Here is a 23,413-nt window from a genome sequence, read left to right as displayed (position 1 = left end):
TAAAGACATTTGACAACAGCTCCTCAAAGTAACAGAAAGGTATTAATGAGCTGAACTGTTGATCATCATCATGGACCAACCTTTAAAGCCTGGTTCTCCTGAATCCCCACTCAGACCTTTACTCCCTTGAAATCCTGGGGGTCCGGGGTCACCAACGGCTCCAGCTGATGCTCCAAAGACTTCTCCATGAAAACCCTTCTGACCTTGTCCCCCATACCTGCCAGGCACACCGGGCAAACCAGGAACTCCAACTGAGCCTTTGGTACCAGGAAATCCCAGGTCTCCACGAGGGCCGGCAAAACCTTTATTCCATAAAACCATAAAAGTTAATTTAAAAAAATGATCTGGACTAAGTACAATATTGAAGTCAAAGACGGCCTCATATCTTATTCTACTGACAATGGGCCTCTGTTTTTTGTTACTCCTTACCTGGTGGTCCAGGAGAGCCCCCTCTGCCTGGTTCTCCTGATTCTCCTTTTTCTCCCTGAATTCCATGAAGACCCTCTTGTCCCTTTTGGCCTAAAGGACCTGTTGGTTCACAAAACATAAACCCAGCATTAAAAAAACACTCAAGGCTATGATCCTGCAGGCACCTTGAAGCAACAGTTTTTTTGTAGTGTCACCTGGGAAACCGGGTAATCCATCTGGACCTGGAAGTCCAGGTACGCCAGGAGGTCCAGGAATTGCGATGCAAGGACCTGGGAAGAAAATAACAGAAGCATAGTCTCAAAAGCAACATTGCGGTTGTGTGTAAAAGTGACTGCTTATGTGACAAATGACTATTTTTGGTGCAAGTGATTTTCATTTGCTGCCCAGCGTGACTTGTTTTTTTTTTTTCAGAACATGGCTTTATCCTTACATTAGCAGGTATCTCAGTACACTCAATCTCACATCATAAACATCAAAAATCATCATGCACACAAGTAAAATATTCCAAAGGCAAAGCACAAGAGAGTCGTTATAAAGGGAGCAATAAGGTGAAAACCTTATTGTACCAGCTACCTGTTACATCCACCTGTCCTCCATCTCCTGTCGGACTACAGCCGCCTTTCAGTTGCAAATGAGAGAGAATGAAAGAGAGAGGCATTCGGAACAAGAGTTATTCAAAAGCACAAGCATTAACTCAAACAAGCTGAGCTGTATCATGCCGGGTTAGTTAAGTTCCCTGCGTTCAGTTTGGGTCTTGTGTTTTTGCCATTCCCATTTCCCACCCGTGTGATTTCCCTCTCTCCTCCTCTGTGTAATTGTCCACGCCTTCCCTCTGTAAATTTACCTTCTCCCCATGTTCCCTGCCAGGTGTGCTTCATCAGTTTGACAAACGTTATTCATTGTTTGTACCCTTGTGTGCTCAACCCTTGCCTTGTTTTTTGGACTACCCTTCTCCCTGTCGATTCACTACCTCTGCCAGTGAATTCCCTTGTGTTTGACCAGCGTCTCAGATTATTGGATCACATCTTTGTCTGCCGATTTGAAACGGCTGCCTGTGTTTTGTCAGATTGCATCTAATAAACTGTCTGAACTATTCTGGAGATTCGTGAATCTTTGGGGTCTAGTCTGGGGTCTGCCTGATAAGCTGCAGCTGGTTTGAGGGATGCAGCTCCTGCATCGAGGATACAACAGTAGGCAAAGCAAGAAAAGTAAATAAATGGCAACATGTACATGTCATGCTTCCTCCTAAAAAAAAAAAAAAAAATCTCAAGCCATTAATGTTCATTCCCATTGCTTACTGCTTTGCGTAAAACTATAAAAGAGGGTATTTTCAGAGGGGCAAGGTAAAATGAAATACTTGATAGAGTGAAAAAAAGGTCAAATCAATATAAAGCAATTAAGCCTTGAAAGAGAATTATGCAACACCGAATCAAGACCAGATGAAAAGGGGCGATGTGGCCTCCAGCTCGCTCTCACCTGGGATGCCAGGTGTTCCTGGAACCCCATGATAACCTGTGATGCCGTCATCACCAGGGAAACCACGCTGGCCTTTGATGCCAACAAAGGCTGCACCTGGTTCTCCCGTCAGGCCAGCTACACCGGGTCGACCGGGCAATCCTGAGAAACCTTTGTCTCCGCGAATTCCCTCTGGACGTTCTCCCTGTTGACATGAACAAGCACAGTCATTATACTTGAAGGATTAATTTACTGTTGGCAATGAGGTGAGGAAATCAGAAGAATATCAGAGCAGCTGAAACCCTAATGCACACACAGGGCAAGTAAACATGAACAAAATCATAGAGTATGCAGAGTGCAATGTCAAAATATACATGGCTGATGGACTCACTGGAGGACCTTGTCTCCCAGGGAAACCAGGCAAACCGCTTGGGCCTGGAGCGCCTGGTTCTCCTGGCACCCCGTCTCGTCCAGGGTCCCCTTGGTCTCCAGCATATCCTGTAGAGATCACACACACAAACATAAGCACATGAACATGCACACAATCCAACAGATCATGCATGATCACATGTGCAAATATGGCAGAGGTCTTTTCCACTTGTTGATGATCTGAAATTAGATTAAGAGCGGCACCTTTCTCTGTGGCAACGGTTGTGTCGCCTTTTCGACCTTTTGGGCCCGGTACTCCATCAAGTCCAGGGAAGCCCTAAAAGACAACACAGGAAAGTCTTAGGGAACAAATAAAGGGCTTAAAATAAGAAAAGATGTTATGCAAACAATACGATTCTCAGTTTTTAACATGTCTTGGTTTTTCTTACAGGGAACCCATCATCTCCTTGTGGACCTGGGTCGCCTGGGTCTCCCTCCTGACCAAACTCTCCAGTCATCCCTGCATCACCACGCTGCCCGGCAGGACCAGGTGGCCCCACCTGAGAGTTTACAGTGGAGCACTCACAGTCTCCATGATCACCTATAAGGTTTTGAACAAAACTGTAAATGTCTGTGTTTTAATAATAATCGATCATCATCAATCACATTCAGCACGGACAGTGTGGCTACAGCACCTTTCACTCCTTTAAAGCCAGCATTTCCAGGCCGTCCACTCTGGCCTGCAGCCCCCTTGAAGTACTCAGCCCCTAGTGACAAACAGAAATAGAGCAAAATTAATTTTAGAAATCAGTCAGTCAGTTAGTCAGTCAGTTAATCAGTTGGTCCCTCACTCAGTCACTCACATGATGCTCGAGGTCCTGGAAGGCCCTTGGCCCCTGGGCGCCCAGTGGTGCCTTTGGGTCCTGGTGTGACAGCAGGTCTCCCTGGTTCCCCTTGTTGACCCTTCTCTCCTTCATCCCCCTTAAACCCGAATGGCCCAAAGGTGTAAAATGCTGACAGACACAAATAAAAAGAAAGTTAAAGAGATGTCTTTTGGCACACATAGAGACAGACAGGTCTTACTTTGACACTGTTATGATCATTTGAACATATATTGTGTAGCCTAAATGTATGGCCATCTACATTTCTTTTGTAAATAACAAAAGACAATATGAGTTTATATAGATGAAGTAAAGACAAAGCTGTGTGACATGCCTTTTTTAAATATAAACTAGGCCCCTAATCCACTAAAGCTTTGTAGTGGAAGTTTATGTTGATTGAAAGGTTATTTTATATTATAACGAGATATTTTTCTTTGTACTTAAGTACTTTGTAACTAAAATGATGTCTGTCCATCCAGGAACTGTATGAATAAATATTTTAATTATAACTTAAGAACTTTTTCCTTGTTTCCTCTGAGACATTTGATTTTGTTCAAGTAATTTTGAATAAAATTGACGGGTGTAGACTGAAGTGTGGTGGAATCTCTAGTCTGGCCTCAGGTGAATCACCTTCTTGCTGTGTATCAGTGGCAGGAGGTCCTGGAGGTCCAGTGGGGCCTCGATCTCCCTCGGGGCCTCTCTCTCCTAGTGGACCCTGCTCACCAGGAGGACCAGGGGGACCGGCTTATCAAGACAAAGACAAACGAGGGAAACGTGTTAGAATCTGTGCATCAGGTGTTTTAATATATTCTTATGCAGGTTTATAAGTAATTTTATAATGATACATAAAATATTGCAAAGCATTTCTAACTGTTTTAACTTCACTTGACATATTTACTCAATATTTGTCGCTGGATTTCAGATGATTGTCCTAAATGTGTCACAACTGTTCGTTTTCTAACATCTTAACGTAACCCCAACCAGTCACTTTATAGTTGTTGGTTTGCGTCCTGTCAGATGTCGTCCATGCAACACAAGAAGCTCTTTCTCTCTCAGGTTCATAGAGTCAACGAATTTCCATAACCCTCATCAGGTCTATATTTATCTTGAACGCTTGACCTTTCACTGTGTGGTCTGCTTAGGCTGAACCTCAGCGATGTCACAAATTTTCCCCCAGTTTCACTTCACGTTAGTAACGGTGTGGCTGCTCACTCTGTCAAAGCATGGATATTCATCTTCCCCTCTCTTCTCTGTTGGTTGATAACTGACTGTTTCTCTGGTACGGACCAACTTACCGTCTGAAGACCACGGCCATCTGGCTCCAGAGGAAAGCAGTGGTCCACTTTCACCTCTTTCACCCTGAAACATAAACTCAATGTCAATCTTTTTGAGCTCGTGGTTTTCAGATGTGACTGAAAGAGATCAGATGCTGGATGTGGATACACCACTAGAAAATAACCATCACACAAACACATCCTGTTGTTGTATCTGTATCTGTCTTTTCATTATCTTTTAATCTCTGAGCTGGTTTCCTTCTCTGTGTACTTTTCAAATCAGATTGTGAAAATCAGATAATAGCGTGCAAAACGCTGCCGATATTTTCTGGTGAGTGAGATAACAACACATAAACACAAGCATGCTATTTTTACATTTGCTCAAAATAACTTGTCTGTTCAGATCACTGCTCTTGTGGTGGTTTGTTAACGTTAAAGCCACTTCAAATTCATTGCAGTTTGACTCAAGGGCTCCGTTATTAATGAGCTATTAGTGTATTAGGTGAGTCTGTGTTTGTGATAAAACACACAGTATATACACATAGGAGAAAGAACCATCTCTATAAGATAATAATATTAAACCTTAATATGTAAAGTAACTCTAGTTGTGAAATAAATATAGGACAGCAAAAATTGCAATGTATTGCTCAGAATTGTAACTGAGAGGACTAGTAAAGTAATTTAATTACATGCTGACAATTGTCTGTAATAATGAGACTTGAATTTTAATGTTCTGATTAGTTTGAAGGTGCAGGGATCCCAGTGAGATGCACTCTCACCTTAAGTCCACCTATGCCGTTCAATCCCCTTTCACCAGTATCCCCCTGAAAAAGAGGTGTAATCATTAAGTTATAAAAGGACATTTTATTCAAATTTCATGATATAGCAATTACACAATACTATTTTTTCCACATAAACATACCCTCGGCCCAGGTCTCCCATCAACACCAGATGGTCCCTAAAACAGCATCAAGGAGGAGAAATGAATGTCTGGTTGAAATTAATTTAAAACATGGATCGAATGAAACAAGTCAAACAAGGCTACCAGTCCCACATCATTTCTAAAAAAAATATATACCAGGACAAGTGAAATGACAAAATTTTGCTGAGATGTTTATAAAATCAACAGTGCTAACCCTTAGTCCAGGGAATCCCATTACACCAGTTTCTCCTTTGTTGGTAGCCTGAAATAAACCAATCAGAAGAAAATATCAACGACACAGTGAAGCGTAATTGTTGGTACATGCATGTCATTGTCATCAGTGAGTGATCCAGTACCTCATCTCCTCTTTCTCCTTTTAGACCTTTCAGACCAGGAAATCCCTAAAATAATGACAGAGGAATATTTTTTGTTGGTACATGCATCATCAGTGACACCAGGATTTATAATTTCTCATTTTAGTGACTGAAACTATAGTATTTGAATGTCATTACAGCAGGGTAATAAATATGAGTGCATGTTGCTGAAGTACACACCGGAGGTCCTGGAGGTCCGTAAGGAGGCAGAGTATGCGGATGAGTAGAGTTTCCTGGCAGCCCAGGTTGACCGATTTCCCCCTGTGAAGTGCAACAGTAGTGAGCCAGGTTGAAATTGAATGAAATGAATCATCATCAGCTGTTCACATCTTCAACTTCAGCACAACACCGGCAAAACAGAATTCAGAGTTTCATTACAATTAAAAAAAAAGTCCTGCAGTCAAAATCCTTCTGCAGAATTACAGAAATGTTTACGGCAAATAAAAGCTTGAGTTGACATGCAGAAAAATTGCTGACATCATTCATTAAATTGCTGGAATTGTTAATACTGATGCTGCGACTTTGTAATTTGTCACAAGTAAAAGTGGTTGGACACCACTGAATTCACTTATTCACATTTATAAGCTCGACAAAAGTACAATACTTATTCCTATAGAGGTGTAGAAGTGGTGTTACATGGAAACACAGTTGTTAGTACAAACTGTCAAAACTGTGTTTAAGTGCAATACTTGAGCAAATGCATGTAGTTATACTCATACACCAAATGCAAATGTGCAAATCATTGTGTGGGAAGGTACATCTCTTAAAATAAAGTGGATCAAGTGATTTATGGCTTGCTTGAGTACATTTCATGTAACAACATGGATTTTTCATGTAAGCACTGATTAATATCAGATAATAACAACACAATGAACAAACACAGTCTCTCACCTGTACTCCTTTGGCACCTTTAATCACTTTGGTCATAGTGCCCTGTCCAGGAAGACAAAAGACACTTTAACTTAATATTTTCTACAGTTCACCTGCTTGACAGGGTATAAGATAATGCTGAATGCAGTACAAATACAGGGCAACAAATATATATTTGTATTACACTGCATAACGTTTGAGTGTTGTTACATTACCTTTGGTCCTCGGGGACCTGGAGGCCCTGTGGGACCCTATCAGGAGACAAATAAAAAGATCCTAATAAGCACTTTGCATCGCAATAGATTAGGCTTCACAACCTGAACAAATGCACCTACACACACACATGTCCAGACTTACTTTTGGCCCTACGAAGCCTCTGTTACCTGGCCACCCTGGCTCTCCGGGAGGCCCCTGAAAAAATCAAATAAAGGACAGTGGTCGGAAAACACTGCAACCAGGGACAGTACATTTCATATGATTAATTGGATTGAATTGGTCTTACATATATCCCATGGGACCCTGGTGTGCCTGGATCTCCCTGTGGATGAATGTTCAAAGATGTTGTGAGGTCAGTCAGATCTATATGACTTTATTGCAGCTATGTGAAGGTATAAATGCAATTTTATGGAGCCAGGTGGCCAAAAGTGACAAAAGTGAGATCTCCCTCACCCTGAAACGCTCCATGTACACACTCAGCTCCAGGGAGTCTCCCTTCTGTCCCTTCCAGCCTGGTGTTCCCTTAGAGAGACACATGGACAGAGAGTTACGGTCAGGAAGTCAAACTGGTGAATTCATTTTACAAATCACTATGCATTTGATGGTTTGGAGTAACCTACAGGAAAACCAGGTGAACCATCATAACCAGGTTGTCCTGGCGTCCCTGCATCTCCGTGTGTCCCGTTACATCCGTCAGCACCTGGCTTTCCCCTGGGCCCAGCCTGTCCTGGGTGGCCCTGCAGGGACAACATCGAATCAAAACTGTCAAAACATATCACAAGTAGAGTCAAGGCTCCAATCCAGACTGGTGGTCAGACTTACAGGTATGCCATCATTTCCAGAAAACCCAGGAACGCCGGTCATCCCCTGTGGAGAAACAAGAATCAGACATTAAAAAAAAGATGCTCTTGCCCAGAATCAGCCATTTATTGATCATCCTCATGTTTTGGATTGAAGAAACTACCACAAGAGATGAATTATCCAACGCACCTATGTACACATGAGATACGTGGATGTGTGAATACTCTCACTGAGAACAATCTTTCAGCAAAAAGACAAAGATATTTTACCACATGTCCTTTAGGACCAATAATGCCACCGCGGCCTTGGTCGCCTTTTTGGCCCTTGTGTCCTTGGATACCTGGATCACCTTGTCTTCCTGGAGGACCGTGTGGACCCTGAGGACCAAGAGCTCCAGGGGAACCCTAACGTCATGGGCCAAAAAACAAAATGAAAAAGTGAAGAAAGAACTCATTTCATGCTGAACAAATACAAATACTTCAAATAAACAATCAGCTTCAGTACATTGGCTCTAATTTATCACAATCATTTACATTTTTTCAGTGTCAGTAATGCCATAAGAATTTAAGTTAAAAGTAAAATCCATACTAGACATACCTGAACAAAAGTGTTAATTTAGCTGTTGAAATGGAGGGATTAGCTATAGGACAAGATCTGAGAACAAGTATACAAGTGGAGGAGAAAAGCATCACAACAATGCAAAAAGAAAATAAAAGGATATATTTTTTAAATTTAGAAGGATTTCTAACATTTTAAATTGATTTTTTTTTTAATTGCCCGTTTGCGTCACAAGGGGGAGACAGACACTTTTCTTCCTGTAAGTTCTTCTCCCTCAGCGCTGCTTGCTCTCTACAGCCACCTAGTGGTCAAATACTGGTAACAGCAGGGAGATAAACTCAGGGACTTGAAAGCCAGAGAAGCACTTGAAGATCTTAAGAAAACTTTTAGATAATGAATGGACTGATGTTAATGTCTTTTAAAAAATGTTAGGGACAGAACAATAAGACCAAACCTATAGATGCCCACACACTTTTAACTTGCGCCAATAGTGACAAAAAAAAAGCAAAATAAAAGGGCTCTTCAAAGAGCCTTTTAATCACTGACTCTTTGAATCTCCAGACAGCGCCCTAATCTACAAGCTAAATATAACAATTTGATTATGATACTCAGAGTGATGAGAGAGAGAAGACAGGCAGGCCGATAGGAAAGGGAGAAAAATGTGAGTCTGGCAGTAGAGGAAGTATTTGTGTCTGTTCTTTTTTGAACATCTCTGTTTTTGTCTCCTAGTTGCATCTCCTGTTTTGCAGAGATGCCAAAGATAACAGCAGGAAATAAAAATGAATACACAAACGTCATGAATATCGAGTACATGTTTAGTGAAGGTGGGGTGCGTAAGGGTCGGACATGTCACCTAAAAGGTCAGGTAGAAACCGTAGAGAGGTGGAAAACAGGTGCTTCACACACTCACACATCACTCAGTTTTTCTCAGTGGCTGTTACCGTCAGTCACGTGGATGTGTGGGAGATGCTCAAGAGGGGGCAGAAAGTAGATCAGCACTTGTGGGACAGCATTTACAAGGGTGAAGTAAAAATCACGTGAGAACGATGATACCATGGGAATTTAGTGTTTTTGTAACGTCGAGAAGTTCATTGGGTCAGTAAGTGATGACCTCTGAGGTTTGGGGTTCCTGTGAGAACCAACAAACACTGTGATGTTGTTTGTCCCAAGTTGTAGATGCTCTGGGCTTTGTTATATGACGCTAGAGCCAAGGGTCTCGAGGGAATTAATAAAACTGAATGGAGCCTAAACAACGTCAAATAACAATTTAAACAAGTTGATGGACAAATCACTTGCAGATAGTGTGAGATAAACTTGTTTGGATGATGGATAGATGCTTCTAAATGCATCCTAAGTGTGTGTGTGTGTGTGTGTGTGTGTGTGTGTGTGTGTGTGTGTGTGTGTGTGTGTGTGTGTGTGTGTGTGTGTGTGTGTGTGTGTGCTATCTATGGGTGGCTTTTTTGGATGGAGAGGAGGTTTGTGTTTTGTCTCTGCTTCAATCTGCAACAGCTGTTGACTACAGAGCAGACAAGACACACAACAGTGTTGTCAAAACAACTCAAACTTGCACATGCACCACAGGAGTGTTATATGGTCTGTGAAGTCACTTCTTATATTTACAAATGAAAAAGAAAAAAAATCTAGAGGACTGAGCTGATTAGGCAGTCTGAGGTTCAGTCATGATATGATCACATCAGTTTATCTCCCCCACATTGGCAATAACCATACTGGTTATTATGTGATAGTTACTTATGATATTGTAATCGTGTTTTATCTTGAATCTTGGTATGTGACTGACAAAAAAACACCTTCAAATAAAAAGTATTGTGGGTAAAGTGCTTGTTGTGCTCATATTTGCACAAAAAATTACAGTTACTTTGTTATTTTAAGTGTTGTATAGGTCTAAAACTCAACTACTGGATGACAGAAGATTTTGACCTATTGATGGCGCTAGTTCCTAGATAGATGGAAAGTTAAAGTCTGAATGCTTTAACCTGCTGGTGGCACCAGAGGAGAAGCCAGGGGATCACCATTTGCCACTAGGGTTCATTGTCTGGGCACCACCAATGTTTGTACTACATTTGATGGCAAACAATCCAATAATTGCTGAGATATTTCAGTCATGGCTCAAAGTGGTGGAACTGCCCATCGACTCATCCATGCAAGTTGTGTGGCGAAATCCGCGCAATTATCGAAATGTCAAAACAGTAATAAATTTGCGGATTCCAAACAGAAAACAGTGGGTCGGTGGTTAAGAGTCCAAAAGTCTGTAATGAAACAAAATATAAACATCTGACTGCGGTGAGAAGAATATGTCACAACCCTGATGCCAGAGTAACCCTCAACAACAAGTCCAGTTGTTGCACAATCTCATTTGGGTCAACCCTGGGGCTGACGGCCTGCGGAGAAGACAACCATGATTCCCAAACCTCGTCATCATTAAACATGGATTTGTTTAGTTTTTTGTTGGTTTTTCCATAAAAAACAATATAGTCTGAACACATAATTTACACCTTCCTGTCATTTTCCAGGTTTATAAATCCTGGGAAAAAAAACACCACCTGTTTCCTTTGCTTGGAGCCCTTCATGCTCTCAATTGTTATGGTGGGGAAAAAGCCCCTCGGGCACATGAAGTGAGAAGAATTCACTAAAACAGCTGTAAATCATCATATTAATCAAACTGACTAATTTTCTGAAGACAAATGGCTCTGTCAACGTAATAATTTTACAATAATTCACACAGAGAGAAGCAAAATATATAGTGGGATGAGTTGAGTGTGTTTGTGCATATGGTTGTGTGCATGAAACAGCAAAAGAGATCCTTGTCTGGACCACTTGCAAGGTACATTATGTCCAATGCAGACTATCTTTCTGCTTGGCTTAAACACTGGCCTGATAAATGCAAGGCTTTTTTTTATATAGCTGATAACGGGGGAGATGTTGTGCATACTTGTGTTGTCTGTAACAACGGCTACAATACTGGACCTGCAGGAAACACTGAAGAACAGCCTCAGGTATAGAAGGTAACTTTGGATCCCACAATAAAATACATAACATATGTGTATGTGTTAATGTATAGGTTTAGGTTTGTCTACCTATTTGGCTCTAAAGTTAGTTATAGTGCCACCATAGTCTTTGTACTCTGACTTGGGTTCAGCTACTGATAGCAGGGCCTCTGACTAAGCCCCTTCAAATACAGTGAGTTACTGGGTGGGAATCCAGTGAGGGATCATCTTTGTATCAACCAGACTTGTTCTGTTTGGTCTGTTCAACCTGTGTCCAGGTGAAGAAGCAGGGCCAAGCAGGGAAACCATGACTCAGATTTTTCAGGAAATAATTACACTTCTCAAGGTAGAAACGCTGGAGAGACAAAAATGGACTTCCTGTCATTGTGTGAGGTAATCGGGAAGACACGGCTCTGTGCCACAAGAGATACAAGTCTGCTCTATCTCCTCTTCTGACGGCCTCTCTGCTTGTTGGGCCATGTTGCTGCTTTTGAAACTCCACAACTGTCTTTAATCACAACTGTGGTGAGCTGTATCCAACAACTTTTGTAACTTTTTCTACTCCGACCATCACGGCCACTTCACACAGCTCTTTGCCAGGTGTGCAGAGGTGACAAAACAGCCAGGATTTGAACTTTACTCCGAAGCTCTGTTTTTCTCATTCTCCTGCCTCGTGTGCCACAACATGAAGGCCTTACAGATTTTTTTTTCTCCCCTTTGGATGTGGTCGGTCATGTCATATGACCACGTTGTTTCAAGGATACTAAAAGCTGGAGTATGTCTAAATCAAATCATTTTACACACAGCATACTGTAGCCTGTTTTTCCATTCCCCTCTCATCACCCGCCCCCCCTTCTCCTCTCCTCTCTCCTGAGCTGAATCTCCCTCCTGTCCTCCCCACTCTTTAATTACCAGTCCTCCACAGCTTCACTTCCTTCATACCTCTATACTCCCTATTCTTTTCTGCTCACACTACTTCCACACGGCATTTCCTCCCCAAACTCTGAGGAGTCCCCACATCCCTTTGCATCTACTCTAATCCCCCCTTTGTGTGTCTGTATTCATTCCCTGTCTGAGGAACCAGACAGTAAAACCACAAGAGATGACAAAAAGCACAGGGAAGAGTTATGACAAGAACTGAAACTGACATCTAAGACATTTGAAAATGAAAGACCTCTGAGTTTAGATGAGGCAGCAGGTGGATGGACACGTAGCAGAAACCATCTGACCGACCCATGCAGACAGTAGAAATGTAAGGCGAGCGCAGATCAGAAAAAGAAAGCAAGTGTCTTGGGGCTGTAAAAGTTTGAACCTGATGTCTGGATCAGAGGAACCCAGCGATCTTCAAACATACGTACGCTGAACTAACAAACATGCATGTCTGTTTGGGTTTGAGTTCCTGTCCGTCTTTGAAGAAAGGTCACGACTTCAGCAGATTATGAAGCTCAGGAGACACGAGCTGCCCTCTTGTCCTTTTTCGGGTAACTGTAGCTTGTCTGTGCTCCTTTATTTTTCTTTCTGACACAGTTGGCTCACGTCATACCTACAGCCCTCATGTCTCGTGTGCTCCATAATGAGATACGATGAGCCATCAATCATGTGGTCGGACCCACTGAAGTCACAGGGGGAAGAGAAGGAAATGAGGCAGGCAGAGGCTCGATCTCAGACGACCAAATACTCTCCACAACCTCATTTAGTGAACTTTTGAACCCAGGTGTTGTAGCTTTTGAAGTCAAGCTAATTGTATTTACTATATACAATCACAAAAAATACAAATCTATCTTGGAGAGCAAGCAAGTGCACAACATAATGACACCCTTTGTTCTTTAATTTCAAGAGGTAAAACTGTTATTTTGGGGGGATTTTGGACTGTTCCTTGGATAAAACGAACAGACTTCCAACTTTTCATTATAAAGTTTCACATTAATCTGTAATGTGTCTGTGTTTTGTCTCGTTTGGTTGGCGATGCTTGTTTTTCCTTTCTTTTCTTTTCTAAATCAATTTCTCCCCAACTCCCTTGTTTCGTGTTATTTATGCCCCAAAAACCACCCACTCCCTCTTATCTCCACACCCTGCTAGACTGCTGGCTGTTTATAGCCATCATTATTACTGGTACTACCACTGCAGAATCAATAACATCGGTCACATCACCGTGGCAACAGAGGAAACATGGAATCGTGCCTGCCTTGTAAACATTTTCACACAAAAACACTTTAATCCAAATAAGGATATAAGTCACAATTTACAAAATTTACACTATAAAAGCAAATCTCCATCCCTCTGTGTATGTGTGTGTGTGTGTGTGTGTGATTACAGCTCGGCCTGATTCCATGTTTCCTCTTTTGCCACAGTCTAGGTGTCATTATGCCGTGAGACTGCGTCTAAGGAAGTTGTGCATTTTCAATGAGAGCTTAATTTTCAGGCCGACAACAATGAGTTGTTCATAATTACATATTCCTGGAATTTGAATAGCTCTTATGCTTCAATGGGTGTGTTTCATGGTTACAATGATGGTAGTCACTCACTTCCCTTTACAACACACATTTAAGGTCTCAGCCACAGACTAACTTCACACGGTCAGACAAATAACAGGGACTGAAAGACAGACAGGTGAGAGAGAAGAGAGGTATGCGTCAGGAGGAGGGGAAAAAAACTGAAGACTGAAATTACAAGATTAAAGTACAATAGAAAAGAAAGACAGACAGCAGAAAACAAAGGATGACTCTGCAAGGATTTTAAAGAAGAGAAAGATCGTGAACCAGGAATGTCATACTGGTGTCTGCTTCTTATCAGATCACTTCTCACCTCATTCGAAGGGCATAAACCACCACACCCACACACACACACGCCAGTTGAGGTGGTGGTTGATGGGACGCTGACGGGGCAAAAACCCAAAATGTTGCTGTATTTTTCTTAATAGAACAAGGTAAAAGCAAAGCAAATGTTAAGAACGGCAGGAGGAGCAGAAACACAAGGTGAGATATTAGAAACTGTACTGTTTTCTACTACTGTTTCAGTTATTCCTCTAACATGGCATTTTTCACATTTTTTTCAGGATTAAGTCCTTTCATATATCATATGTGTCACTGACAATGGGATGTCCCAGCTCCATCCGTTGCAGCTGTAGGAATGTGTGAGGAGGATTTTGAACACTCTCCTCCAGTTCAACTTGACAGGTGAGAGTCCAGATGAGGAGAGAGGAGCTGGTGTCCACTGGACCGATCGCTAATGTAAACATGGCACTGTAAGTTATGGTGCTGCAAGGATGGAGGGGGAATTATAAGACCCGGAGGTTCAGGCACAGGTTGGGATTGCTGGACACCCAAAGTTCAGTTTGCCTAATTTAAACAGGAAACATATTTTCTCACATGCTCGGCTCATTTTGCGCAGGCGTTTGTCTAAGAGATTTGCCAACACTTTAACACAGTGGAGGTGAATGGATTTCTCTAGTGGTGCTCACAGAAATTAAAGCTTATATTCAAAAACTAAGCAGCCACATCACTCTGAAAACAATAGCCTTGTTACATTAGAAAAACAAACTCACCCTCAACAGTTTTCAGATGTGTGGATTGTAAATCGAAATACAAATTTGAATCTTTGTAAAAATGTAAACAAAACATTGGGGACCTCAATGTTTTGTTTACATTTTCTTAAACTTACATTTAAGTTTTTTCTCATTGAATTAACATTCCCACTTCACTTCAGTACTTGACCTAATTGTGGGCCTTCATGACGTCTCACCCTTATCCAGAAATCTCTGAGAAAATTCCTGCTCTTAACATCTCATCTCATTGTATAAAATGCAGTGACCATATTCCTCTCCCTCTGTGTACGTGGGTGTGTTTGCATTTCTCATTCCTAAATAACAGGTCTATTAAAAGTTACCCTGCCTGACATCATAAATTTCAGACTGTCCCCTGGGCTGGACAGTTTGGGAGCAACCCCGCTAAGAACAGGATGGGAACGCACAGTCCAGTGCACGACACTCTGACCTCCGAGAGGAATAAAATAAATCAATAAACAACTGGTCGGAAGCTCCCTCTGTTATTCTATCTGTCTGTCTGGAGAAACTGGGAACTACAGAGGACGTTTTGAGTCACTGATTGAAACTTTAATTTAAAAGATAAAGACGGACGACAGAGATGGGAGACCGGATAAATCACAGAGAAATAGTATCACAGCTATTAAAACAAGTCAAGACCTTCACATTCTCTACATGTTTCACATTTTCTTGGAGTAAACATAGATCTGTTTTCTACTTATCTTGTCATGTCTCTCCATCATAAGGAGGTTGTTTGCTTTGGTAGACTTTATATAGTCCATGACTGATACCTCCACGCATGCATGCACACTCATTTGCTGTATTGAAAACCTTCTCTTCATATATACTGTGTTTCCTTGCCTGTTTCTCATGGACGCTCATGTCTGTATTTACAAAGCCAACACCGACAGTCTCACATGGATTACCCAGTGGTGGTTGTATATACTGTATCTCCGCAGGACTAACACCCGAATCTAAACAGAAGGTGTTGTTGTTATGGAGGACTGGTGCCATCTGAACCTTACGCTATGATGTCATCAGTGTGGGACAGGGAGCTGACAGTCCCGTATACCAACACAGTGCATCTACAGACCAGAGTAGGTGCTTTAACATTCAGTCATGTAAACTTAAAATCCTGGTGAGTGTCTGTGTGAGCTGCCCGCTGCAGGAATGCAAACTGAGGAGAATTTACAGCATCAATCAAACTTTATTTATAGAGCACCTTTCATACACTTCAAAGTCCTTTACAAATTATGAATACATATTAAATCTTAAGGATATTATAAGACACTACATTAAGGCCAGACGCTTGAAAATACTAATATTTTTAGCTTCTCTCTCTTATTTGGAAACTGCTCAAGCAGCTTGGAGTCTAAGGTCTGAGAGCAGCATCAACAAAGGCTTTTGTTCTGAGTTTTGGTTTTAAGATTCATAATATGTGATCTCCTTCAGGTCTGTGTTGATGCAGCAGAGTTATGGATTAATTATAGCTCATTTATTGTAATTTTTGTTTGACCAGAAAGGACAGCGAAACGTTCAAAGTTCAAATTCTACATGAATCCAAATCTGCACACAACCGGCCAATCGCTGCATGAGATGGAAGTAAATGTCGAATTGTTGTGCTGCTTCCTGTATACTCGAGAAGAAATAAGAAAAAGAACTAAATCAAGAAATTGCAGGAAGAAAGAAGGGAGTTGATAAGAACAAATGAAGGAAGGAAAGGTGGTGTGAAAATGGGAGGTAGGAGGAGAAAGAATGATTTAAGGAGGGAAGAGGAGAATAAAGGAAAAAGACGTTGGAATGAATGAACCTGAGGAAAGAAAGATTTATAAAGGAAGAGAAGAGGAGAGAAAAAGGTGAAGAAATGTAAAAGAAAAAGGAGGAAATTAAGTCTGAAATAGAGGAAATAATTATAGTAAAGTAGGAGGAGGAAGGTTCAGGAAGGCGAATGACTGCACGTGAACATGAAATGTCTCTCTCCCACAGTCGGGCCCAGACACTTTGGTAGATGCGGCCCCAACTGCTCTGTGACCCAGTTGAAATGTTTTTCTTGGACACTTTTTTCTTGGACTCATTTCCTGAAGATCCGCATCCCCGCTACATGATGCCTCGAGGGGAAACGGGGCTCAGCTTCCCCCCCGAAGGAGTGGAGGGGAATTAGGGGGTTAGCATTAGTGGCTCGAGGGGCTCCGTCCAGAGGACACGAGGGCGCTCTCTATCTATGCCCTGAGGAGGACCCAGGCAGAATAAATAAACATCTGTAGATGATGTTTAGATATCTATTAGAGTATGTTTAGATCTCCTGCCTGTAGTCCGGGAGGTCGGCTTTCTGTGACCCCTGATGAAAAAAAATGTCCTACTTCTGCTACTTCTGGAAATCCATGTTGCGGTGGTCCAGAGCTGATATATACCGTAATTTTAAAAAAGTAGAAGCAAAAATACAGTTGAAACATCGGCTTCAGCATCCATATCCAAAGAGGAACTATTTGGGACAAAGATAAGTTGTGGTATTGCCATGGTAACGAACCTCGTGCCAAGTTTGCGAAAGCATCACTTGGTGCCTCACGTTCTCCGCTGCGCAATAACAAGCCCCTCTGACTCATCTGCTTAAAATGTCTCGTGTGGAAAGAGAGAGAGAGATGGAGAGAGAAAGAGAGAGATGGAGTAGACGGGTAGAAACCGATGACATTCAGACAAACATAAGTCACTTCTTGTCACTGTCTTGTTTTTTTTCCAAGGAGGTCTGCTGCTCTTTGTTTAGCTGCTCTTCAGCTGCTTTGTGCCCAGTTTACATTAGAATTAATGTGTTTAGACTCTGAGCTAATTTCTGCATGCATATTTTCCCTGAGCACGTGCACACGCATGTGCCAGGGATCTGACAGCATCCAGAGCTGAGCGAGGGGCCTGCTAATGACCAGTGGTTGTATGTACGCGTGTGTGTGTGTATGTGTGTGTGTGTGTGAGAGAGAGAGAGTCTCCATGTGCATTCAGGGTGTGTGCTGAGGATCAAGACCCAAGGGGGGGATCCCAGGCTGAGAACAGAACAGCTTGGACCTCCAGCTATCCCAGGGGTCTCTGGGGCCCGACACCTGTGCAATTGCCTCATGTTAGAGGAATGAGATGTCTCGAGCCTGTGGTCCAAGCACATGTGTGTCTAAACAGGTCACAGCTGCAGCCTGTGTGTGTGTGTGTGTGTGTGTGTGTGAGAACAAGCGAGACATGGCGCACAATCTCAAATGAGGTGTTGCCCTCACCTCAGAGACCAACCACCTGTGCGCCTGTATCAGGTGTCAGTGTATGTCTGAGTGTATGTCTGTCTGTGCGTAATGAGGTAATCATGGGTGTGCTGCCTCTATAATCCCACTGTTACATTTATCACCGGGCTATAATATCGTTCCACCATCTATGGAGTAGATCGCCCAAAGTGTAATGTCCTTCTGTTTATAAAAGCTCCATTTCCTAAACAAAGCTGTTCTCTGACATTGTACATGACACCCAAGGGCACGGAGGTATTTATATTGAATAGTGTGAGAGTCTGAGAGCCCACGGGAGGAATGGTAGAGTGTGAGAAAATAATGTTATATTGATATAGTTGTTTCTTTTTATGTGATTTTAACCCAGCCAGTCAGAATTTTACAGCTGGATATTGTGGACAGTCTTATGGCTCTGTTTGATGTTTGTATTTACTCGATTAAATGAGATAAATCAAGTCATAAATTTAAATGAATATTTCTGAGTAGCCTGTTGTTTGGAGAGAACAGATAATTTGATGTAGTCATTACAGGACTCATGGAATTGGACTCTTAATTAATTGTTTATGTGTGAGGCCATGCAAGTAATGTTTGGCATTCACATTTTGCTAAGTAGCACTTAATAGAAAGTACAGCAAAGATATTAGGACATGTCATTGGATTTCCATCTATTTGGTCATAAAGTGCTGGAATTTGTGGGCAATTTAAAGTAAAAAAAATAAAAAAAAAAGTCACTCAGATACGTTAATGTAAATTATCACCTTTCAAGCACATTTATGAAATAAAAAAAAATTAAATAAATAAATGAATGAATGAATAAATAAATAAATAAATCAGAACCACACACAGTACTGGGAAACCCAAGTTTGGGAAATGAGATTTACGGTCAAATACCCAGCTGTGATGTTGGCCCCGTTTGACATGGACTTCAGCCAGTTACATTAGTGTTAGGGATACCCATGTAATCCTCAGGGTCTCTTTCTGCACTCTCCGACCCATCCAGCTGGCCTAGTCCATGGTCCAACTTTGCCAGCCTGCATCAGTTTTTCCATTTTTTCACATGGAGGATGTAAAGGCAACTGCGATTCCCAGATAAGGAGCAAGGGGAGGGAAAATGAGGGCAAAGGTGCATGTATGTTACTGACTGACCTTATGGGAAGAGTTATCTTATATATTAAAGCAGAAGTGAGTGATATATTTGTGTTAATATAAGTCTTAAATAGTTATATCTTCCGACAGCAATCACTTACATAGAGTGTTTGGTCTGAAACACGGGTCTCTCAGTCCCTCTGCTCTGCTCTGAGCCGAAGAGAAAACATTTATCGTATCCTACAGTTTTTATCCAATGAGGAGAGAGAACGGCATGCAGGGCTGTGTGTGCAGCCAAGGAACGCCGTGAATGTGGTGACGTAGCGACGAGGACTGTTATGGTGCGTTCAAGGAAACTCGTATTTTTCCGACCGTGAAGTGGTACCAGTTCGATCTGGTACGAGTTCACCGGTCGGAAGTTACGAGTGGCCGTTATAGTGACTTTCACCGGTAAAACAGGTCGGAAAAACACGAGTTGGTTGCCTGGAACGCTACAAAGTCGTAAGTTGTGACTTGAAGCTGTAATTTACGATTTCAAAAGCCTGCCTGGAACCCAGCATTAGCGAAAACGACCGGATCACTCACTTCTGCTTTAATTCACCTCATACTTCGTTCCATCGTTTAAAAAAAGATTTAGAGGGAATCTCTTGTAACTGTGTGCTCCGCAGATGGCTCCCATGTATATTTCACCACAGGGCCTGATGGGGAACACATGCCGTTGTTGTGGTGACCCAAAACTCTGGTCACTTTTTTCCTACAGGACCCTGTTTGTTGAGCATAACAGTTTCCTGACCGCTGTCCGCTGCTAATCGACTGTAAACATCCCAGAGGATAAAAAGCGTTACACACCTTATTTACAGAACTTTTGCTTTTCAAAGAAATACAGACCCCGACACATAATGATTGATGTGTAAAACAGGGTTCGGCAGAGGGAGATGGACTGAACCGACTGCAGAGGGAGTCCACAGGAGAGGAGGAATGAAACAGATCCGGCTTGTTTCAAGACATAAAAGGAGCTTATTACCATGTTTCTCACTGAGTAGTCTTTATGTATGATTAATCCCACGGGGCAATGATCTCCCAGCCACAACATGAAATGGAATATCTCAGGATTATTGCGCTTAATTGGTTTCTCCTCGGTTACACCCACAAGCATGTGTTCTTCTGCCTGATGACAGCACAGTCGGGTGGCAGCCAGAGTTTTCTGCCCCAATACATACAAGGTCGCAGAAATACTGGACTACTGAATGACTGTACTGTCAGAGACTAAGACTACTCTGTTTCACTGTTGTAGGATGGATAACGTGATGATGGCAGCAACAAGGTCACTGAAGGACACTGTAGGACATGCTGCTGCTTTTTGCATGGTTATAGGTACGACTAAGGGCTTTTAGGATGAGGTAGGTTGGCAAATGTAATTTTATCTCATGTAACAGTACAACAAAGAGCAGGACAGAGCTGTTAACATTAGCCTACACCAGCCAGTCCCACTCCACGGCACTCAAAAAATGGTGTGGCCCACTTAAAAAAAAAGAAAGAAAAAACCCCCCCGAAAATCATCCCATGCCAACTTTTATCTGACCTCAAGACCAGACTGGTCCAACTTGGCTCCGGTTGGTTTCAATCTAACCTTTAGTTTAATTTGGTTACTTGTCAGTGTTTCAAACACTTCCAAGATAACATCGGATGTTGTCACGCTCAAACTACGAATGTGAAAATCACGAGTAGACGGTTGATATCAGTATTTGAAATTATAGCCGTTAAGTGCTGATGTGAGTGTGTGTCTAGGCCTATATTGTTGCAATGTGTGTGTGTGTATGTGTAAGCAAGAAGCAGTCCAGCATATTAAAATTCTTGTTGGTGACGTTTTTTTGTAACTGACTATAATATCCTTTTCTTTTCTTTTTTTCTTTTTGATGACTTCATAAACTGTTTATGAAGTCTTACGTCCCCGCACTAAAAATAATCCCCACTACACCTCTGGTTGCAAGTAGCATAAAGCAGTGGTCTGACAGAGTGTAAATCCAACAAAGAGGATAAAGTATATTAGTCCTGGAAGGGGCTTAACCTACAACTCCACAAAAATGTATTAACTCACCATGAAAATGTCATTGGTCCAAACCTTTTTTGATGTCCAGTATCGTTCTTTCTACAGTGCCGCATTGTTTAGTTTGCTCAGATCTGATTGGACAGTCACTGTTTGAGGGGCTTTATGAAAGGTCATTACTCTCTTCCATGACTGAAGTACTTAATAATGACGACACATTAGTAATTAAATAACCCATTTGTGTGTGTTACCCTGTGTCTGTGTGTATATGTGTGTGTAATAATGTGTGTGTGTGTGTCTTTTAAAAAGAGATGCTCCTTTGTCTGCACCAACAATGGTCCTCTTGTTCCTAAACAGCACCCATCATCTTAAAATGTGAGAGTGAGCTACTTTTTATAGGCTCCTAAAGCCGGACCACAGCTGGGTGCGGGACGCCGGGTCAAAGTCGCCTTTGACGGTAACACACAAAAAAAAGGGAAAGAATTTCTTTTGATTGTGGAGGCAGACGAAGATGTCATTGGAGAAATATGATGTGATCTTGTGAGGTTCAGTTTTCTAACGAGGAACATTTTTGTGCCTGAAAGCTGCTCTTTCGTTCTGCATCAAGGCAGCAAAACCCACACCCAGAACAGACACATTCAAGACTGCTTTAATTAAAAATGTGTGGAAAAGTATCTCTCTATTCTCCGTGGACTGCTGTTTCAGCTTATTGCTTAAGTTTTACAGTACATATTTCACTACTGTCAGTGATGCAGCTGTTTTCAGGGGGGGGGGGGGGGGGTCGGCCCATCACTAAAGAGCTGACAGACAAGTTTCACAACTGGCAGATGGATCATTTAGCAGCTAAAGAGCCAGATACTTTTTTTTTTATTTGGAACGGGTGGATACCAAAACCAGAGCTAAAAGTGGATCGACAATTTAAAGATTTAATGCTGCTGCATCTGCTGGACATGTAAATAAGCAATTACAGACTGCAGCAGATACATAACTAGTAATATTGTTGTATCTATTGGTTTTTGTCATTTCTTTGCAATAATTATATTCATGAACAGTTTTTACATCTTTTCAGAACTGGTCTTGTTACGACCATTAGTGTTGCATAAACCCACGCTCAATTTTGCTTTGGCTTTGTTGTGTATAGTTTAAAAAGTTTTTTGTTTTTTTCTAACATGTATTTTTGTCGTTTTTGTGCTTTATTATTTCCCTGCTCTTTGATCTGTGAGCTCAGTATCCAGATAGTTTTTAGTCTCAGTGGAGAAGTGAAGCCAAACAAACCACATGAGGAATGTGTGAGGTGTGGAGATTTAACGAGCAAGTTACGAGTTTGTGTTTCATGACTTCAACGTCTCACTGTGACGTTAAACAGCCTCACACAGTGGCTGAGGTATCTTTAAAATCCCTGACCTGCAGCAGCAGCAGCTACCAATGATACGCCTTCTCCATTCATCCATCTTTCCATTGGTACTGGTACTGTAAATCCTTGTGCTGCATTAACACACACCAACAGCTGGTTGGTGTCTGTACATGTCCCACCGCTCCACAGAATAAAGCCCGGCTGTGATCCCCGCTGAACTCCTCTCTCTAACAATCTTATGAAAAGAAAATCCTCCCGTCCATGAGTTTTAGTGATAGCAGCAGGTTTGCAACTTCCTTTCCCTCCCTTCAACTAAACACACATACACATGCACCATTATTTCATCTTTATCCACTGTTGGTAGTTCTTCCCTGACAGTCAAGGTCGGGGTCAGGGGAGGGCTCCTGATTGTAGGGTTGGAATGAGGGGGCTTAAAGAAAACGTCATTACACATCATGCCTTCTATTGATATGTGAAGCTTCAACAAGCAGCTAATGAAAACTGACATGTTGATAGTACCGGCCAATCAGATCACTAGCTTATCAGTCAACTTCTACTGACAGACAGTTAGTTTCCATCAGAGATGAGTCACGTCTGATTGAACTGATGGAAATGCAGCTTTGATAGGAGGAGTTCAAGCTGATTGAAGTTTAAGAGTTAGAGAGGGTTTGTTTTATACACACAATTTTCCATGTTGAGACAGTTTTCTGAAGATTTGCTCAAGCCAGAGTTTTTGCTTTATCGCATGTCCATCACTACGGGAGGTCTGCATGTTTTCCTGTGCCTATGTAGGTCCTCTCTGGCCTCTCCAGCTTCCTCCCACAGCCCAAAGACATGCATACTGGGCTGACAGGAGACTCTAAATTGCCAGTAGTGTGTGACGTTGTTGATCTATGAGATATGAGATTTACTGCCGACCTGTCCAGGATTTATCCCACCTTCGTCCTACACTGCCAGTCAAAAGTTTGGACACATCT

At 42.0% G+C, this 23,413-nt stretch overlaps 1 protein-coding gene across 2 annotated transcripts in view; it reads right to left on the bottom strand.

The window, feature by feature from the left end:
• Nucleotides 1-23,413, bottom strand: part of col4a2 (collagen, type IV, alpha 2) — a 60,643-nt gene that overhangs the window by 12,218 nt on the left and 25,012 nt on the right. The window contains exons 5-29 of one of the 2 annotated variants that reach the window (XM_083996997.1): nucleotides 7,861-7,995; nucleotides 7,613-7,657; nucleotides 7,411-7,527; nucleotides 7,244-7,312; nucleotides 7,077-7,112; nucleotides 6,932-6,985; nucleotides 6,790-6,825; nucleotides 6,596-6,637; nucleotides 5,885-5,965; nucleotides 5,687-5,731; nucleotides 5,545-5,592; nucleotides 5,331-5,366; nucleotides 5,188-5,232; nucleotides 4,430-4,493; nucleotides 3,765-3,878; nucleotides 3,117-3,266; nucleotides 2,949-3,020; nucleotides 2,703-2,854; nucleotides 2,518-2,590; nucleotides 2,276-2,382; nucleotides 1,906-2,089; nucleotides 1,003-1,047; nucleotides 624-698; nucleotides 430-528; nucleotides 81-302 (exon numbers count right to left, since the gene is read on the bottom strand). In XM_083996997.1, coding sequence (XP_083853123.1) covers nucleotides 81-302; nucleotides 430-528; nucleotides 624-698; nucleotides 1,003-1,047; nucleotides 1,906-2,089; nucleotides 2,276-2,382; nucleotides 2,518-2,590; nucleotides 2,703-2,854; nucleotides 2,949-3,020; nucleotides 3,117-3,266; nucleotides 3,765-3,878; nucleotides 4,430-4,493; nucleotides 5,188-5,232; nucleotides 5,331-5,366; nucleotides 5,545-5,592; nucleotides 5,687-5,731; nucleotides 5,885-5,965; nucleotides 6,596-6,637; nucleotides 6,790-6,825; nucleotides 6,932-6,985; nucleotides 7,077-7,112; nucleotides 7,244-7,312; nucleotides 7,411-7,527; nucleotides 7,613-7,657; nucleotides 7,861-7,995 — 2,146 coding nt within the window. The remainder of the gene's footprint in view (nucleotides 1-80; nucleotides 303-429; nucleotides 529-623; nucleotides 699-1,002; nucleotides 1,048-1,905; nucleotides 2,090-2,275; nucleotides 2,383-2,517; nucleotides 2,591-2,702; nucleotides 2,855-2,948; nucleotides 3,021-3,116; nucleotides 3,267-3,764; nucleotides 3,879-4,429; nucleotides 4,494-5,187; nucleotides 5,233-5,330; nucleotides 5,367-5,544; nucleotides 5,593-5,686; nucleotides 5,732-5,884; nucleotides 5,966-6,595; nucleotides 6,638-6,789; nucleotides 6,826-6,931; nucleotides 6,986-7,076; nucleotides 7,113-7,243; nucleotides 7,313-7,410; nucleotides 7,528-7,612; nucleotides 7,658-7,860; nucleotides 7,996-23,413) is intronic. The other variant, XM_083996998.1, reaches the window with a different exon arrangement.

Source organism: Trachurus trachurus, assembly GCF_905171665.1.
Source record: "Trachurus trachurus genome assembly, chromosome: 21".
Taxonomy (NCBI): domain Eukaryota; kingdom Metazoa; phylum Chordata; class Actinopteri; order Carangiformes; family Carangidae; genus Trachurus; species Trachurus trachurus.
Note: the sequence above shows the minus strand (reverse complement) of the source record. Positions and strands in the feature narration are given on the sequence as shown.